At 41.7% G+C, this 15,723-nt stretch overlaps 1 protein-coding gene across 1 annotated transcript in view; it reads right to left on the minus strand.

Moving 5' to 3' along the window:
• Positions 1-251: 251 nt before the first annotated feature.
• ODAD2 (outer dynein arm docking complex subunit 2) overlaps positions 252-15,723 on the minus strand; it is a 195,767-nt gene continuing 180,295 nt past the window's right edge. Inside the window, exons 19-20 of the mRNA XM_073677585.1 lie at positions 13,789-14,010; positions 252-674 (exon numbers count right to left, since the gene is read on the minus strand). Coding sequence (XP_073533686.1) covers positions 561-674; positions 13,789-14,010 — 336 coding nt within the window. The 3' untranslated portion in view covers positions 252-560. The remainder of the gene's footprint in view (positions 675-13,788; positions 14,011-15,723) is intronic.

The raw sequence follows: 15,723 nt of genomic DNA on the forward strand, positions 1-15,723 counted from the left end.
GTTGCTGCAGGAGGCTGTTAACATTGTAAGACATGACAGCACGATATTGGAATGATGTGGACATTCCAGCTGGTCACTTCTATTTTCTCAATGCCGCCATACGTCAGTTCTGATCTATAATTACTTTATTTTTTTTTTGTAGATCTCAAAATATGAGACCTAGACCAATGACAGGTTTATAAGATCCAGGTTTGGAACACGTTGTGAAGCAGTCAACACTTTTTGACACAAGGACGTGTAAGACTTCCAGAGTTTTAAGACTTTTACTGGTGATTTCAGAATAATATCTACATGTTTTGCATAGTCAACATTTCAGACCAGACTTCCAATCAAATCTATTATAAAAGTGGCATCGGCCTAAACCGAGGACAGTAAAACGATTTGTACAGGGAGCAGAATGAATATCCCTATTGTTACAATTATTGAGTGACATTACTGAGGAAAAGGCTGCTGTGATATCAGTTGATTAAGTCTCCAGAAGCTAGGAGTCAGACCACAAAATGTCCGGTGAGCATGGCTCCAGAGTAATCCAGTTAGTGATTTTCTTTCTTTGTTCTAGGTTAGCCATATCTTGCTTTTTCATTGGCCAGAGCAAGTCGACGTATATTGGCTATACACCCGGCAGCAGCCTCTTGGAGAACAGCATCTGCAGAGCCAACCATGTCTATAAGAAGCTAAAGACAAGAAAAAAAGTGTGCAAACCATTAGTATAATAGATATTACATTCAGAATAGTAAACGCTACTGTTCTGAGAAACCTAAAGATACCAGAATTCACAAAAGAAACTGTATACATTACTAAATTATCATAGTCCTGATGAGCCTAGACTAGAGTACATAGTACTATGCCAGGACTAGTGTATAATAATATAGTACAGTATATACAGAACAAGGTATACTAGTATGGGCACTGCACAATGTACACCAGTACTGGCGCTGCACAAGGTATACTAGTACTTTCGCTGCACAAGGTATACTAGTACCGGCACTGCACAAGGTATACTAGTACTGGCACTGCACAAGGTATACTAGTACCGGCACTGCACAAGGTATACTAGTATGGGCGCTGCACAATGTACACCAGTACTGGCGCTGCACAAGGTATACTAGTACTGGCACTGCACAAGGTATACTAGTACCGGCACTGCACAAGGTATACTAGTACTGGCACTGCACAAGGTATACTAGTACCGGCACTGCACAAGGTATACTAGTACCGGCACTGCACAAGGTATACTAGTACCGGCACTGCACAAGGTATACTAGTACCGGCACTGCACAAGGTATACTAGTACTGGCACTGCACAAGGTATACTAGTACCGGCACTGCACAAGGTATACTAGTACCGGCACTGCACAAGGTATACTAGTACCGGCACTGCACAAGGTATACTAGTACTGGCACTGCACAAGGTATACTAGTACCGGCACTGCACAAGGTATACTAGTACCGGCACTGCACAAGGTATACTAGTAATGGCACTGCACAAGGTATACTAGTACTGGCACTGCACAAGGTATACTAGTACCGGCACTGCACAAGGTATACTAGTACCGGCACTGTACAAGGTATACTAGTAATGGCACTGCACAAGGTATACTAGTACTGGCACTGCACAAGGTATACTAGTACTGGCACTGCACAAGGTATACTAGTACTGGCACTGCACAAGGTATACAGTACTAGTACTGGCACTGTACAAGGTATACTAGTACTGGCACTGCACAAGGTATACTAGTACTGGCACAATGTACGCTAGCACTGCAAAGTGTACACTAGTACTGGCACTGCACAATATATACCAGTACTAGAACTGCACAGGGTATACTAGTAAACAATGTATATTTAGTAACAGTTTTAACTGCTTTATATGAAACTTTATTCACTATAGTCAGGGCAACCCCTTAAATGATTCACAGAACTATGAAAAAGTGAATAATTAGGTATCTGGCTCTGGAGTATATTGTGTTCCTCTACCTTCTGTGGCTCCTCCACAGGCAATAATACTACAATAGTTCCTTTATGAATAGCAGCAGCCATAAGTACGTCTTAATGGTCTGTTTTAGCTCGCCGGCTATGTTACCATGTAAATATGCACTATGCACGCTTTTCTACCACAAAATTACTGAGCGCAGAGACTGTAAAAAAGCAACTAAAATGTAACTCAAGGCAAAGTGGTCTAATGAGATTAAGTATATGGGAGCAGAATTACTACTCGCATACTTCATCTCAGTATATGAAATCCATCTTCTTATATTTACAGTTTACACAATGATACTGTTATTGCTCATAGCTTGCATCGGTTAATAAAATATCCTGTTTCTAGGATGTTATAATGATATTAAGGCACTACTAGAAAATCGGCATAATGCATATTCATCAGCATGGAGTTCCATCCATCTATCTATATTTTCCTGTACAAGAAAAACGGACCGAGTTTCCTCAGTGATTTTCATCTAAGTTTCATCATATTTTCAGCAGATTGTCATCCAATTTTCAGCAGATTTTGGTCTGATTTTCAGTTTTTCTTGTTTGGAGAAAAAAAATGTTTCTCCGCCTTCTCCTACCTGTTTGTGAAAAACTGACAGCACTCAGGAGGCATCTAATTTTTTCACGCACCTATAGACTTTGATTGCCGAGTTTGATCGGATACCCGGATCAATATCGGAAAAAGTCGCAGACATGTGAACAGACCCATAGATCATATTTAAGAGTGCTATCCATAAAAACACGAATAGTACTCGTACATGAAAAACCGATGTGTGAATGAACCCTAATGGTGAAAAATATACTCCTTTACAATACCAGTGATATCCTCTTTATAGTGTCAAGGATGCCCCTTTACATTTCCAGAAACGCCCTCATACAGGGCCAAGGTTGCCTCAGTGCAGTGCCAGAGATACTTTATGGCAGTGCCAGAGAGGCCCCAATGCAGTGCCTGTCACTCTCTGTGCCAGTGACTGTCACAGCCTGCTCGCACATCCCAAACTTCACCATGCCTCTCAGCATCTGATATGTGGCGTTTACAAATTATAGTGAGGTTGATCGACTGAGATGGCACCACAGATTATGGCACTGTAGACTAGGGATGAGCAGACCCGTGGAAGTTCGGGTTTTGGTACCCGACCCGAACTTTAGTCCAAAGTCCAGTTCGTGTAAAAGAACTGTAACCGAACTTAAACCACAACCTGAACTTTGGATCTGGAAAAAAAATCTCTCTCTCTGCAACAGACTTTCCCCAGAACTCCGAACTTTGCAAAGGACTTTTGAGAGAAGTCGATGTTCAGCGCCAGACACTAACTGTCCGGTATGAACCCCAAACTTTTAAGTTCACGTTTGCTCATCTTTACTCTAGACACATTGGGTGCTTTAAAAAAAAACTTTACTATTGGAGGGTATGATAATCTCTGCCATATTTCTCATCAATTCTGGCACAGTTGACAGTGGGGAGTCACATTTCAGTAAAGGCTATAATAATGTACTGGAATACTCCATAAATATTTAAAAAAAATAGGGTAAGTTTTGGAACATTTTGAAAAGAAATCAGTCAGGAATGATTTCACTATGGAAACTAATGGTATTACTGTATATCCTAGTACAACAATAAAAATAATACTGGTGTTATATTAATACGATATGCCAGCCCTGAGAAATCAAGCTTTTAATCCACACTCAAATTAAGTGCATTGGGGCGTGTCGATGCATTCTGAGGGTTTCAAAACGCCCCAATACACTCCCAGGCTAATTTTCCATGTAGACTCACATCTTGATTTCTTGGCACATTACTACAAAACAGGAATTTGTATTGCTGTACAAGGATCTATATAGCAATATATCTAGTTTCAGTAACAAAATTGTCCTGACGGGTTCCCTTTAATAGCTCGGCATAGACCTTTCTAGAATGGGTGGAAATTAGGCAACAAAATAATTGCTATAAATAATGGGAGGATAGTAGATGATGAGGATCTGGTTTGTACTTGGTACTCGGACAGCTGCTTTTCATCTTCCAGTACAACTCATGGCACAGAATCGCAGATAGTGGTTAGTGTTCTCACAAAGGCAGGATCTATTCGATTAGATCCCAGGTGGCACTCAGCACAGTAGGCAACCATAAAGTCAAGTCAGGAGATAAAAAAGTAATCCAGATAGTTCTCTATTGAGGGTTTTAATGGAATGTTCTGAGACTGTCCAAAACGGTATTATTTGGCCTGTGTCTGACAAAGACAGGTCTGCTGAACGGCGCAGTAAACATTCTTTCATGTTAAGTGCTCCACTGAAATCCATCCCCTCCGATAAAATATAGCAGATCTTCTACTCATACTGACAATGTGGCTGATAACCACAAGGAAATCTGTTATCACTCATCCCAGCTGCATAGTTTCCTTATGGCTAAAACACAGCTCAGTGTTCTGAATTGCTGAATATTGGCATAAATTGAAGGCAGACACTGACATCCAGTAACTTGTGAAGTGTAAGAGCAAACTGTAGTCGATGTTAACTAGTGAAGGCGCTACAGATAAGAGAGGCAGATCCATCATTTCTACATAATGGCGTATTAATGTGATAGGCAGTAGGTGCTTCATGTCTAACAAGATCTAAAGATGATGTCTGATTGCTGTGGTTTGATACAGAAGAAAGAACAAGTCCATTTCGATGGGATCTACTCCTTATCTAATGTACACGGAGGTCTCCTAACTCTCACCAGACAGCAAATGTCAAGGAAAAGAAGTGTTGGTATGTTGAAATGCCATGGGATTGTTTTCAGGGTGATAAGGTCTGCAAAATAGGGTCCGGTAATGGCATATTCTCCTCTTCTTCCCATGACGCTCAAGGAAGCCAACGGACACAATGTCTACTGAAGATGATGTGGGCCTTCTAGTGCTAATAGATTTTTAATTAGGGTTCAACTGGGTAGTGGAAATTGAGGGCTTTGAGCTCTGTGGATTCTCTAATTATCCACCAGTAAAGTCAGTAACGACTGGCATGTGGCTGGATTGGTGTCACCAAAATGTGGTAGCAAGGCAGCAGATAGAAATCGTAATCAGATAGGAAGAGGTCAGAGTTGGAGTTTTTTAGATAGACGAGGTTAGGAGACAAGTCGGGTCAATGCTAAAATATACAGAACTAACATATTTGAACAATACAGGAACAAAACGTACAATGTACAGGTCCAGAGCAATAAGGGATGGTCCCTCCTAGAAATCCAGGGCATCAGCCCTGGCTGACAAAAAATGAAAATTGGTTGTGAAGAGGAGCAATGTAGCGTGCCAGGAAAAAAAAGAGCAGTGACCAGGAAGAGGAGAGCAGCAACCAGGAGGGGATTGGTGCCATGTGCAAAGAGAGAAGCAGTGGGGTGGGGTTATGCGGAAATGGCTGATATTGCTGCCCTTCTTGGGTTTCAGATCATATTGACTCAAATGTAAACCAACTCTCTTACGTTCATTTAAAATGAGAGCATTAAATAAACAAGAAATACCGTATCTATGCATCAATTTAAGTAACATAATGGTAGCCATGTGGCTTTAAGGCAGCTCCTATGGTATGACCATCACTATCAATACGTCACAAGGCTTTTAGTAGAGGTGTTTGTTCTCAAAAATAACCAGACTAGATATGGTATGGTTTTGGAAAACTCCAAGTTTTATGAATTAGTGCGCATCCGTTAGGTCAGCCCGACTTTCCCCTTTCCACAATGTTTACGGTCCATGCACTACAATAAGCAACGATGAGATGATATGTAGGGTGACCCGAGAGACCTGCACTTAGGACCATTTCTTATATTAGAAGTGAAAAAAGGGTCTTCCTACTTCTTGGTCCTGAACAATATAACAAGTGTTTTTAAAGTGGTTGTCTCCATTTTCAAATAAGCAATTAGAGAATTGTGAGTCTCTCATTTAGGACATTCATCTATTTGTCATTCCTTAAAGGAGCTACAAGGAGTGTGTCTCTCAGGAGGAGTGGGCACATATGTGCATTACATAGACAATAACAATGGTGTAAAACTATATTTCTCCTATGTAGGCAGTACAGCAAAATACAACACCTATTATTGGGACCAAAGGGCTAGTTAAAAACCTAAGCAAAGCCATACTTACCCTGATCAATCCCCCTCAGCTCCCATTCCAATTACTCTGATCTGGTCTAGACTTTCTAGTGCCTTCTCAGCACATAGTAAATCATATTTCCCAGGAAGGAAAGTATCCATTGGCATTTTTTTAACTAGTTTATGCCCTTCGGTAAAATAAAATTACCAGTTGGACAACCTCTTTAAGCTACTTACTCAGCTAATACAATTTTAAATGGGTTCTTCACTATTATACAACCCCTGAATAATGGGTTCAGGGAGGTGGAAAATATCAAAAAATTGATACTCACCTCCTTGACCTGCGAAGCTCCTTCATAGTCATTGATGTGTCCCCCACCAGTATGCTGGTATCAACACCCACCGGAGGCATCATAAGAGCGCTGCAGTCAATCTATGGCCTTTAATCCACTGCACCATGCCCACTTTATCCAAGCATAAGAAACATTGTTCCTTCCAATCTGACAAAATGTGAACAGTGTTTCTTTCGCCTTGTCAAAATGTGAAAGCTGTAGTGGATCACTGGCAGAGGACAGCTGTCCCCTTTGACCTATCTTTTGCCCACAGGCTGGTTCTTGATGAGATGAGTTTTACTTACCCTACCTGGGTCCAGCGCTGGTCTCTGGTAATGGGCTACATCGCTTAAGTCATGTCAACGGCGCTGCAGTCAATCACTGAGCTCATCCAATGTAGACAGCATGAGCTACTGAACTCTGTGATTGGCTGCAGCACTACTGATGTGACTTGACCACAGCAGCTGATCAGCAGAGACCAGGGCAGGGATGGAGAGTGAGCACTTTATCTGGGCTGGGTAAGTAAACCTCAGATTGTTTTACGTATCACTACACTTGTGGGCAAAAAATAGGTAAAAATAGACAACCCTTTTAAGACTAAATTGACGTAAGGAAAGGAAGTGATGTAAAAAGAGGAATCTAAGATAGCACGAGGGACCTGATTTTCCTTATTTGACCTTTATCCCAATGACTGACAATAAAAAAGTAGAAACAGAAGATAAAGTAAAGCTACCATGGACAAACGCTTTCATAGTGCGGGAGACAAGAACATCATGCTCACAGAAATAGGGTGGAACCACCACTGAGGATACCGGGTGAATACACTACATTTCCAAGCTCCAGATGCTTTCTATTTCACAGATAAGTACAGGCAGAATTACATGTGTCTGACCTCTAACCGAGAAACCCTGTCTGAAATACAAAGGCAATCTGTATATATTGCTCATATATAGTTATTTACATGTCATATACATAAAAAAAGGAATATTTTCAATAAAGGCAGAATTAAAGTCTCCCTGTCAAAATCCACTTCTGGCTCCTGTATTTAGCCAGATATTGAGATATTGCAATGCTAAAGGGTATGATAATGTTTTTATTAACATTAGAAAAACTGAAAATCATCTGGCTCCGAGCCCGAGAGTGAGGTCACCCAGAGTATGTCGATTTAAAACAGAGCGAAAAGGAAAACATATATGTAAAGTCGGAGGTTTACCGTGATTTTATGGTATACAAGACCGAGTCTTAAGTAGCGCTTTATCTTTTATTTTATTGGTGTCAAATTAAATATACATTTGTTATTTAGCAGAGCCCGGGAAATGTACTGTACACAGAGCCGAACAATTGCAAGATGTTGCTCCGAGTATTTCTGTGGTTTACGGAGAGAGCCAAGTCGGAAGGAAAAGACATTCTCTGAATTTTCTTGAAGCATGATAAATACAGAAGAGAAATACAGATGAAAGATGGAGTTGCTAACCGAGGACAGTGCCAGATTCCTCTTTTCTGGCTCGCTGAGGAACTGGCAGACCTAGTCAAGTAGCAATCTTTTCCATTAAATTGAGCTGCATATACTTAAGTTTGTTTGTTTAAACATTTACAATTTTTCAATCTCGATTTTTTTGTTTTCAAAAAGATTATTTTTTTTACAAGATGATCCATTGAAAGAAATAATAGCTAAATGAATAATGCGGAATGGTTCACATGCCCGTAAAAGAGGATACAAGGGAGCAGCCGATTCCAGAAACAAGGCGAAGGTACAAAAAAGGCTAAAAATCATCCTTGACGTTCGCCAAGTGAACCGTAGGGAATTCAAGCGATACTAGATTCACTGTGTTTGCGCAGTTAGGCAAAAGATATGCCAGTCTCCCTTGCCGAATCTTTCCTCCAAGATGGGATCAGACAGACTATAAAGCAGCACTCGTTGTATAACCCAAAAGTCAAGTAATGTGATAGCCTTACTGCAGTTTTCTTAAAAAATTTAACTCCAGTCGCACGGATCCTAAACTTCACTGACCGCAAAAGAAAAAAAACGAAGCCTTAGAAAAACTTTTCTCACTTTATAAAATAAGCTGCTGCCACATGAAGGTAACCCTCAATCTAAACAGCATGACGACAACAATGTGCGTAGATGCATCGGTTTGCCATTTCCGGCAGCTTCCTAGAGAATTTCGGCACCTAACGACACTTTTAAACACACTTTTACTTACACTTAAAGGGTTTTTTCAACGTGCAGCAGCCCCTTTCCTAAAATAAATAAAGACTGATGGAGTCTAATGTGTTCACCCTCCTTTTTGAACCCTTTCTCAGAGTGATATGATTGATGCAGTTGTAGACTCCGATGGCATGAAAAGTTGGATTTCCGTGTTTTTCTGGAGATGATGGATTATGCAGCGAACTTGTTTTTGGCGGAGTAAAGACTAACTAATTAATATCAAGTGACAGGCGTCACCTTAATCTGTGCCGTCTTTGCCACTGTGCTGTGGACGTCATCAACTTTAGCAATGGTAAAAAAAATAAATTGCAGCTACCTAATTGGGTGCAATTACTCCGTTTCTGGAAGACAAGACAACAATTCTTTCTCATTTCTGGTTCAATGGGTGTTTTTTTTCTGCTGCTTCTTCAGTATCTGGTAAATGGCCTATTCTACATCAGCGCCCTTACTACTGAATAGGGCTTTTATGGTATGCAATTAAGCTGTCCCTTTTTCATAACACTGTACTTCCAATAAAAACAAATATTAATATTAAAAGGAACAGGATAATAATATGCGCACCACCAGGAAATAACGAAGCACTGAATCCGATACATGAAGGGGGTCTTTGATGAGATGAATGTGGGGTTTATAGATACTCATTTGCCAGAGCACCATAAGGAGGATACATGACGGGAAGATGGGGCCATCTTTTAAGATGAAGAGGATATATTTCTATAGGAACTCAGGTTAATCTAGTATTACTAGAGGTTACTACTAGAAGTTAGGACCATTCCGAGTTGGGTTCACCTTGACGCTGGTGGGATGACTTTTACGCTTTTTTTTTAATCAAAAACTGTGTTTACTAAGTGCCCTATGTTATTCACATGCACTATTGCTTTTACTTATTTACTTACAGCAGGGTATATGTTCATTTCGTTTCTGTCATACCTTTGCACATGCAATTATAGTACATAGTTAGGACAGGCAGTAACTTATCGATGGGGGAGTTTAACCATTGGGAAGCATATGATTCCTAAAATAAAGGGATTTATGCAGTTTATTTGCCTGGTGCTGCTATCGAAAATAAACTGTTCAGAAAACTGCAAGACAGCCCTATACAAGTAGATGGGGTGATTAACAGTACCTGCATTCGGGAAAGAGTCACTTTGTTCTACAGCTATGAAAGCTGTGCCCTACTAATCCCATTAAATAGCTGAAAGCAGTAATATACTGTAAAAGAAAAAACGTTAAAAAAGGACCCAATCAACTCTCCTGGCATGTCAGCTTTAGTAAATACGATCCCATGAAATAACAATTCTGTACTGTGACAATTCCTCCAGGAAATGTATGAATAAATGGACAACTGGGTGTTATTCTTTCCCCTTGTCAAAGGGGTGTGTCACTGCATTGTCTGGCACTGCCAGCACTGATTGGACAGTATCAGACTGTGAAGGAGGGACAGGCACCCAAACTGCTAATTTATTCACAATGCAAAGTTCTAAGAAAAGATTCTCTAGAATTGTCATATTATGAGGAATGTAAGTGTTAGTAAAACAGAAATATTAGGAGAGCTTGCAGGTCTTCTTTAAGTCTTTATCCCGAGAAGTCTTGGCTAGTTTAGGTTTCCTCTTCTTAGTTTAGGTGTTTACATTTCTATTCAGCTTTATCTTTAGCTCTGGTCACACTACAGTTATTCTTAGGCTGTGTGCCCCCAATGCGTTTTTTAAGCGTTTCTGCAGTGGCAAAAACGCTGCAGAAACGCTTAAAAAAAGCATGGTAGAAGGCCTGCCATGTCCCCCAATGATAATCCGCATGTGCTGTGCACATGCTGCGGAAATTTCCGCTGCGGATTATCATTGTGGAAAAAACCGCAGCACTACCAATTATTTTGCGGAAGCGCTGCGTTTTCGCTGCCATTGACTTGCATTGGAACGCATGGAATCCGCATCACTGGATCTGTACATGCAGAATCCATGCGTTCTAATGTGCGGATGGTACCCGGGTCTGGAGGACAGGAGACTCTCCTCCGGACCCGGGTACCATAGAACCTGTAAAAAAAAGAATAAAATAAAAAATAAATATTATATTTACCTTCTGACGGCCCCCTCTGTGCTCGTCCTCCCATGCCAGCTGATGTCATAGTCATGTGACAGGTCATGCGATGCTGACGTCGGCAGGTCCTTCAGTGTCCCGCGATCTGCTGGCAGCCAGGACGGAGCGAAGCAAGACTCTGGGGGCCATCAGAAGGTAAGTATAGATTTATTTTTTTATTTTTAAACATTCTTTACGGTCACACTATATAAATCCATGCCAGTTGCATGGATTTATACAGTGTGACCAAGTTGACAAGCACTTTCCAAGTGATGCTAAAATCGCTAGGAAAGCGCTTGATAACCCGCATGCGGAAATGCATGTGAAGAACGCTTCACATCCGCATGCCCCTGGCAGGAAAACGCATGTACAATCCGCATGTACAATCCGCATGCGTTTTTTCTGCCAGGGAGATGCAGAAACGCTCAGGAAAAATCCGGAGCATTTCTGCATCGTGGGCACATAGCCTTAAAGAATGTTCTGTCTTTAAAGAGGTTGTACACTACTTTTTCATTGATGACCTATCTTCAGGATAGGTCATCAATGTCTGATCGCTAATGGTCGACACCCGGCACCCCTGTCAATCAGCTGTTCTCTTTGTCGGCCGGCACCGGAATTGCTCGATTGCGTAGCTGCTCCATCTTCTGATAGTGGCCGTGGCTGGGTACTACACATTCCGCCGCCGACATCAAGATCGGCGGAATTGCCAGGTGCCGGACCCCGACTGATAAGACATTGATGACCTATCCGAAAGATAGGTCATCAATGAAAAAGTAGTGGACAACCTCTTTAAGCTTCTTTAGCCTATAGGCTTGAGCAGCGTAAAAATAATAAAATCTGTGTTAGGGTATGTGCACACATTCAGTATTTGCAGTAGAAAAATCTGGAGTGCTGGCAGGAAAAAAAGTTGGGTAAAATACAAGTGTTTTTGCCACGTTTTTGTATGCAATTTTTTATTTGTTTGTTTCCCATTCACCTGCAAAACCACTAAAAGAATTGTCATGCTGCAGATGTGAAATGGCTTTAAATTTGCATGGAAAACATTTGCAGCATGTGCATGAGATTACAGAAATCTCATTTGCAGGTACTGTAAAAAGCTGTAAAGATGTGAATATACCCTTACTGCTTCCCTAGCTCCAGCACAGGCTCTCCTCCATCTCTTCTCCCTATGATTGTTTACAGGTTCTGGCAGTGATATCATGACTACATTGCCGGTGACCTCTGCAGCCAATCATCTGCCTCAGCAGCTCGTGTTGTCCACGTCGGCAGATCCATTTAAGTCATGACTGGCGTGACAGATTATTTTTCAGACAGATCAATAGAGTTCCTTATAGACACCGAAGACTTATATTTGGATCTGTCAGGTTCCTACTGAGTTTCTGATGTTTTTGATGGCAAAATTAGCATTGCGGACCACGGCATCCACTTAGCAGAAGCATCAGATATTGTGAAACTGACATCGCCTACCACACACCATGCTAGCTCCGTATGCACTGTTTTACCTAGAATATAATAAAGAAAATGTGTTTGACAGATGCGGAGTGCCACCAGTTTCTTTCTTATTAGGATTTAGCACTGCAGACTACTCTTCTTTCTATCAAAAACACTGGAAGCTTTCAGAATGAGAAATAAATGCAGATGTAAACCGAGGTTTCCTTTAACAAATGGCTGAACTGTTACGCACATGCCTCGGTCAGTTTGATTTTCTTGTGCTCCACATTGGTCTTTGCAAGTACTCCGGTGTGCTCCCGTGTGTTCTATTCCCTAGGCCTATATAAGGCCTCCCAATACGCACACCTGTGTCTTGGTATTGCTTCCAGACTTGCTAGTAACTTTTTTAGTTGTCTATGCACAGTTCCAGTCCACTGTCATCAGGACGTCTCCTTGTTGTCTGTGGTTTCCCGTCGATAGGTTAATTGTCTGTGGTTTCCAGTAACCTTGCTACATTTTAGTGGAGCACCTCACCTGTCTGTGGTCTCCAGTAACCTTGCTCATCTGCTTATCTGCATTTTCCAGTACCTTGCTATCTGTCAGTAGAGGACCTGACCTACTTGTCTGCAGTTTCCAGCAGTCCTGCTCACTTGCTTGTTCCAGTATCGCAACATGCCTGCAGTTTCCAGGATGTCTTCTTCTCTGTCTGCAGCTTCCAAGGTTTTCAAACTTTCTAGTTTCTCCAGAGTACTGTCTGCTACATGTTCCCGGTCTTTAGGACCTCTTCAACACGTCCGCATGCAGTTTTCAGGACGTCTTCCTGGCTATGTGCAGTTTCCATGGTATTAGACTTTCTTGCTGCTCCTGAGTTTAGTCTGCTACCTGTCTGTGATCTCCTGGACATTCCCCACTTGCCAGAGATTTTCAGCATCCCACCTGCTTGCTTGTGGTCTCCTGGACGTCTCCTGCCTGCCAGTGGTTTCCAGCATCCCGTCTGCTTACCTGTGGTCTCCTGGATGTCTCCCACTTGCCAGCGGTTTCCAGCATCCCACCTGCAGTCTCCTGGACATCTCCCGCCTCTTAGTGGTTCCAGCATCCTTCTTGCTTGCCTGTGCTCTCTTGGACATTTCTTACTTGCCTGTGGCTTACAGCTTGTCTGTGGTTTCCAGAACTTTATTGTAACTTTTATTTTACCTCTACATGGGCGGCACGGAGGCGCAGTGGTTAGCACTGCAGCCTTGCAGCGCTGGGGTCCTGGGTTCAAATCCCACCAAGAACAACATCTGCAAGGAGTTTGTATGTTCTCCCCGTGTTTGCGTGGGTTTCCTCTGGGTTCTCCGGTTTCCTCCCACACTCCAAAGACATACTGATAGGGAATCTAGATTGTGAGCCCCGATGGGGACAGCGATGATAATGTATGTAAAGCGCTGCGGAATATGTTAGCGCTATATAAAAATAAAGATTATTATTATTATTACATGTCTGCCTGTGACTTCTAGTGACACTGCTTTTTGTTTCCACATGCTACACCCATCTGCTGCACCGACTCCAGTGTCCCGTGGCCCGTGTGCCCACCTGGACCTTGGGCTTAGAGTATCCATCCCACTATATGTAACATAATCATTATAAGATACTAATATATGTAGTAAGAATAATTATCTGGATATTATTTTTGCTGGAATCTGGCGGGTGTCACTTACTTTAACAACTCCATTCTCATGCATTGTTATGCAGTTGTTAGCGTCTTCCGAGAGCTGATACAGAGCTCGGGCCGTAGCACGGTGCACCGCAGGGTCGCTTGATTTCAGGTACCGTACCAGAGGAGCGACAGCGTTAGCCTCTCCGAATGCCATCCTATTATGCCCCCACGTACAGCACTGCGAGATGGCGTCGGCCAAGTGGCGCCTCAATTTATCATCCGTCTAGAGAAAACAAAGAAGATAATGTATTGTTTTTTTGTTAGTAAGGTTTGAAACTATACAAGTCATTTTTTTAATTTCCCTTTCAAAAAGTTATAATTTTCTTAATAGGTCCCTTGCTGGAGTAGGATAATGTGTAAAAAATATGGAAAGGTCTTCACGCTGTGGTAAAGAAGGTATTCACGTTATTGGCTTTCCATGACTAAGAAGAGAGTGGATGTCAAAGGCTTTAGGTGCCATCAAAATCTTATGAGTGAAATGTCATCTCAGGTTTTATTGCTGTATGCAACGTGCTGCTTTTCCGCACAGAGAGGGAGACATCGACTTGCTAAAAAAATGTTAACAGCCAGGTGTCATGGGAGTGATAGGAGAGAGACACAGGGCTAGCAGCTTGTGGCCGCCGTCTTACAAGCAGATCCTTTTTCAATTATAGACTCACATATTAACTTTTCATATTATGTAACAACCTACTAAAATATGATATAAACTCAGGACATTTTAGGAATTCATTTCTGCATGGTAATGTGCCAAAAACGACAATGGTGTCCCAAATCAGAAATGGCTGGCGGATTAGACACAATTAAATGGTTAATAATTGAATGGACGTGTGAGGAAATAGATTTTCCATAGCAAGTTTCCAAAAAGTCATATATGGGAACAGCATTTTTTTAATTATTAAAAATCATAGTAACTAATATACTATGTAGTACAGAATACAAAAACAATGAGACTCTGGACGAGCAGATGTGCCACTAAGTTAAACACTTGCATACAAGATATTTAAAGGGAATCTGTCACCAGGTTGCTTTTACCTAATCTGAGAGCAGTATAATGTATAGTCGGAGACCCTGATTCCAGTGGTGTGTCACTTGCCGGGCTGCTTGCTGCAGGTTTGATAAAATCACAGTTTTATCAGTAGGAGATTGGAAAGACTAGTTTTATTAACAGAAATCATGGAGGAGTGAGAAATCTGAAAGCAGATCACTACCTTGCTGTTACTGACCCATACTGGCTCAAGAACCGGCTCTTGGTTCTTCCTCCAGGTGCCAGTTCCCTTTGTGTAAGTCCACACCGGGTTTCTGCTGTTAGCCAGCAATTACCTATAACATCATCATCCAAAGCCTTTTATGGCAATGTGCTGTCTGAATATTCAGTAAGCTTTGCATTTAGTTAACACGCAAGTTTCTGGAGATTTCCTCACCATCCATTTACCTCACCGGGCTAATTATCTCTTCAGCAAACTCATGCTTATTTTTCAATGATCTGCATTTACTTCCTAGTTCAGACCTGCAGTTTACCACTTGTATGCTGTAAGGAATAACAAACTCGTCTCTGCTATTATTGGTGCTGTTCACACTACAATTCTGCTGTAACAGTGAGTTATCTTCTCTGCTATCAAGCATCTAGTTTTTCTTTTCATCATTGCTGCCTTATGGTTAACCATTTGTTTGTCGATTTTATATATCCCTGCGATTAACCATCTGTCTGGTGATAAGCCTACAACACTGCCACTGACCATTCATCTACTGCGAGACAGGATTGACTATATAGCTATCTATAGTTTCTGTGTATATCCACACTCCTACCTCTGTGTTTTCTGCTCTGCATGTCTGCCTGTGATCCCACATACTCTGCGGCCTGGTCCTCAGTGATCCATGTGCCGTACAGTAAGTCAGGTCCAGCTGCGCTATTGTCTTCGTTCCCTGTTGCTCAACC

Source organism: Phyllobates terribilis, unplaced genomic scaffold (assembly GCF_046119375.1).
Source record: "Phyllobates terribilis strain yellow unplaced genomic scaffold, ASM4611937v1 Scaffold_4__5_contigs__length_816908805, whole genome shotgun sequence".
NCBI classification, from domain to species: Eukaryota; Metazoa; Chordata; class Amphibia; order Anura; family Dendrobatidae; genus Phyllobates; species Phyllobates terribilis.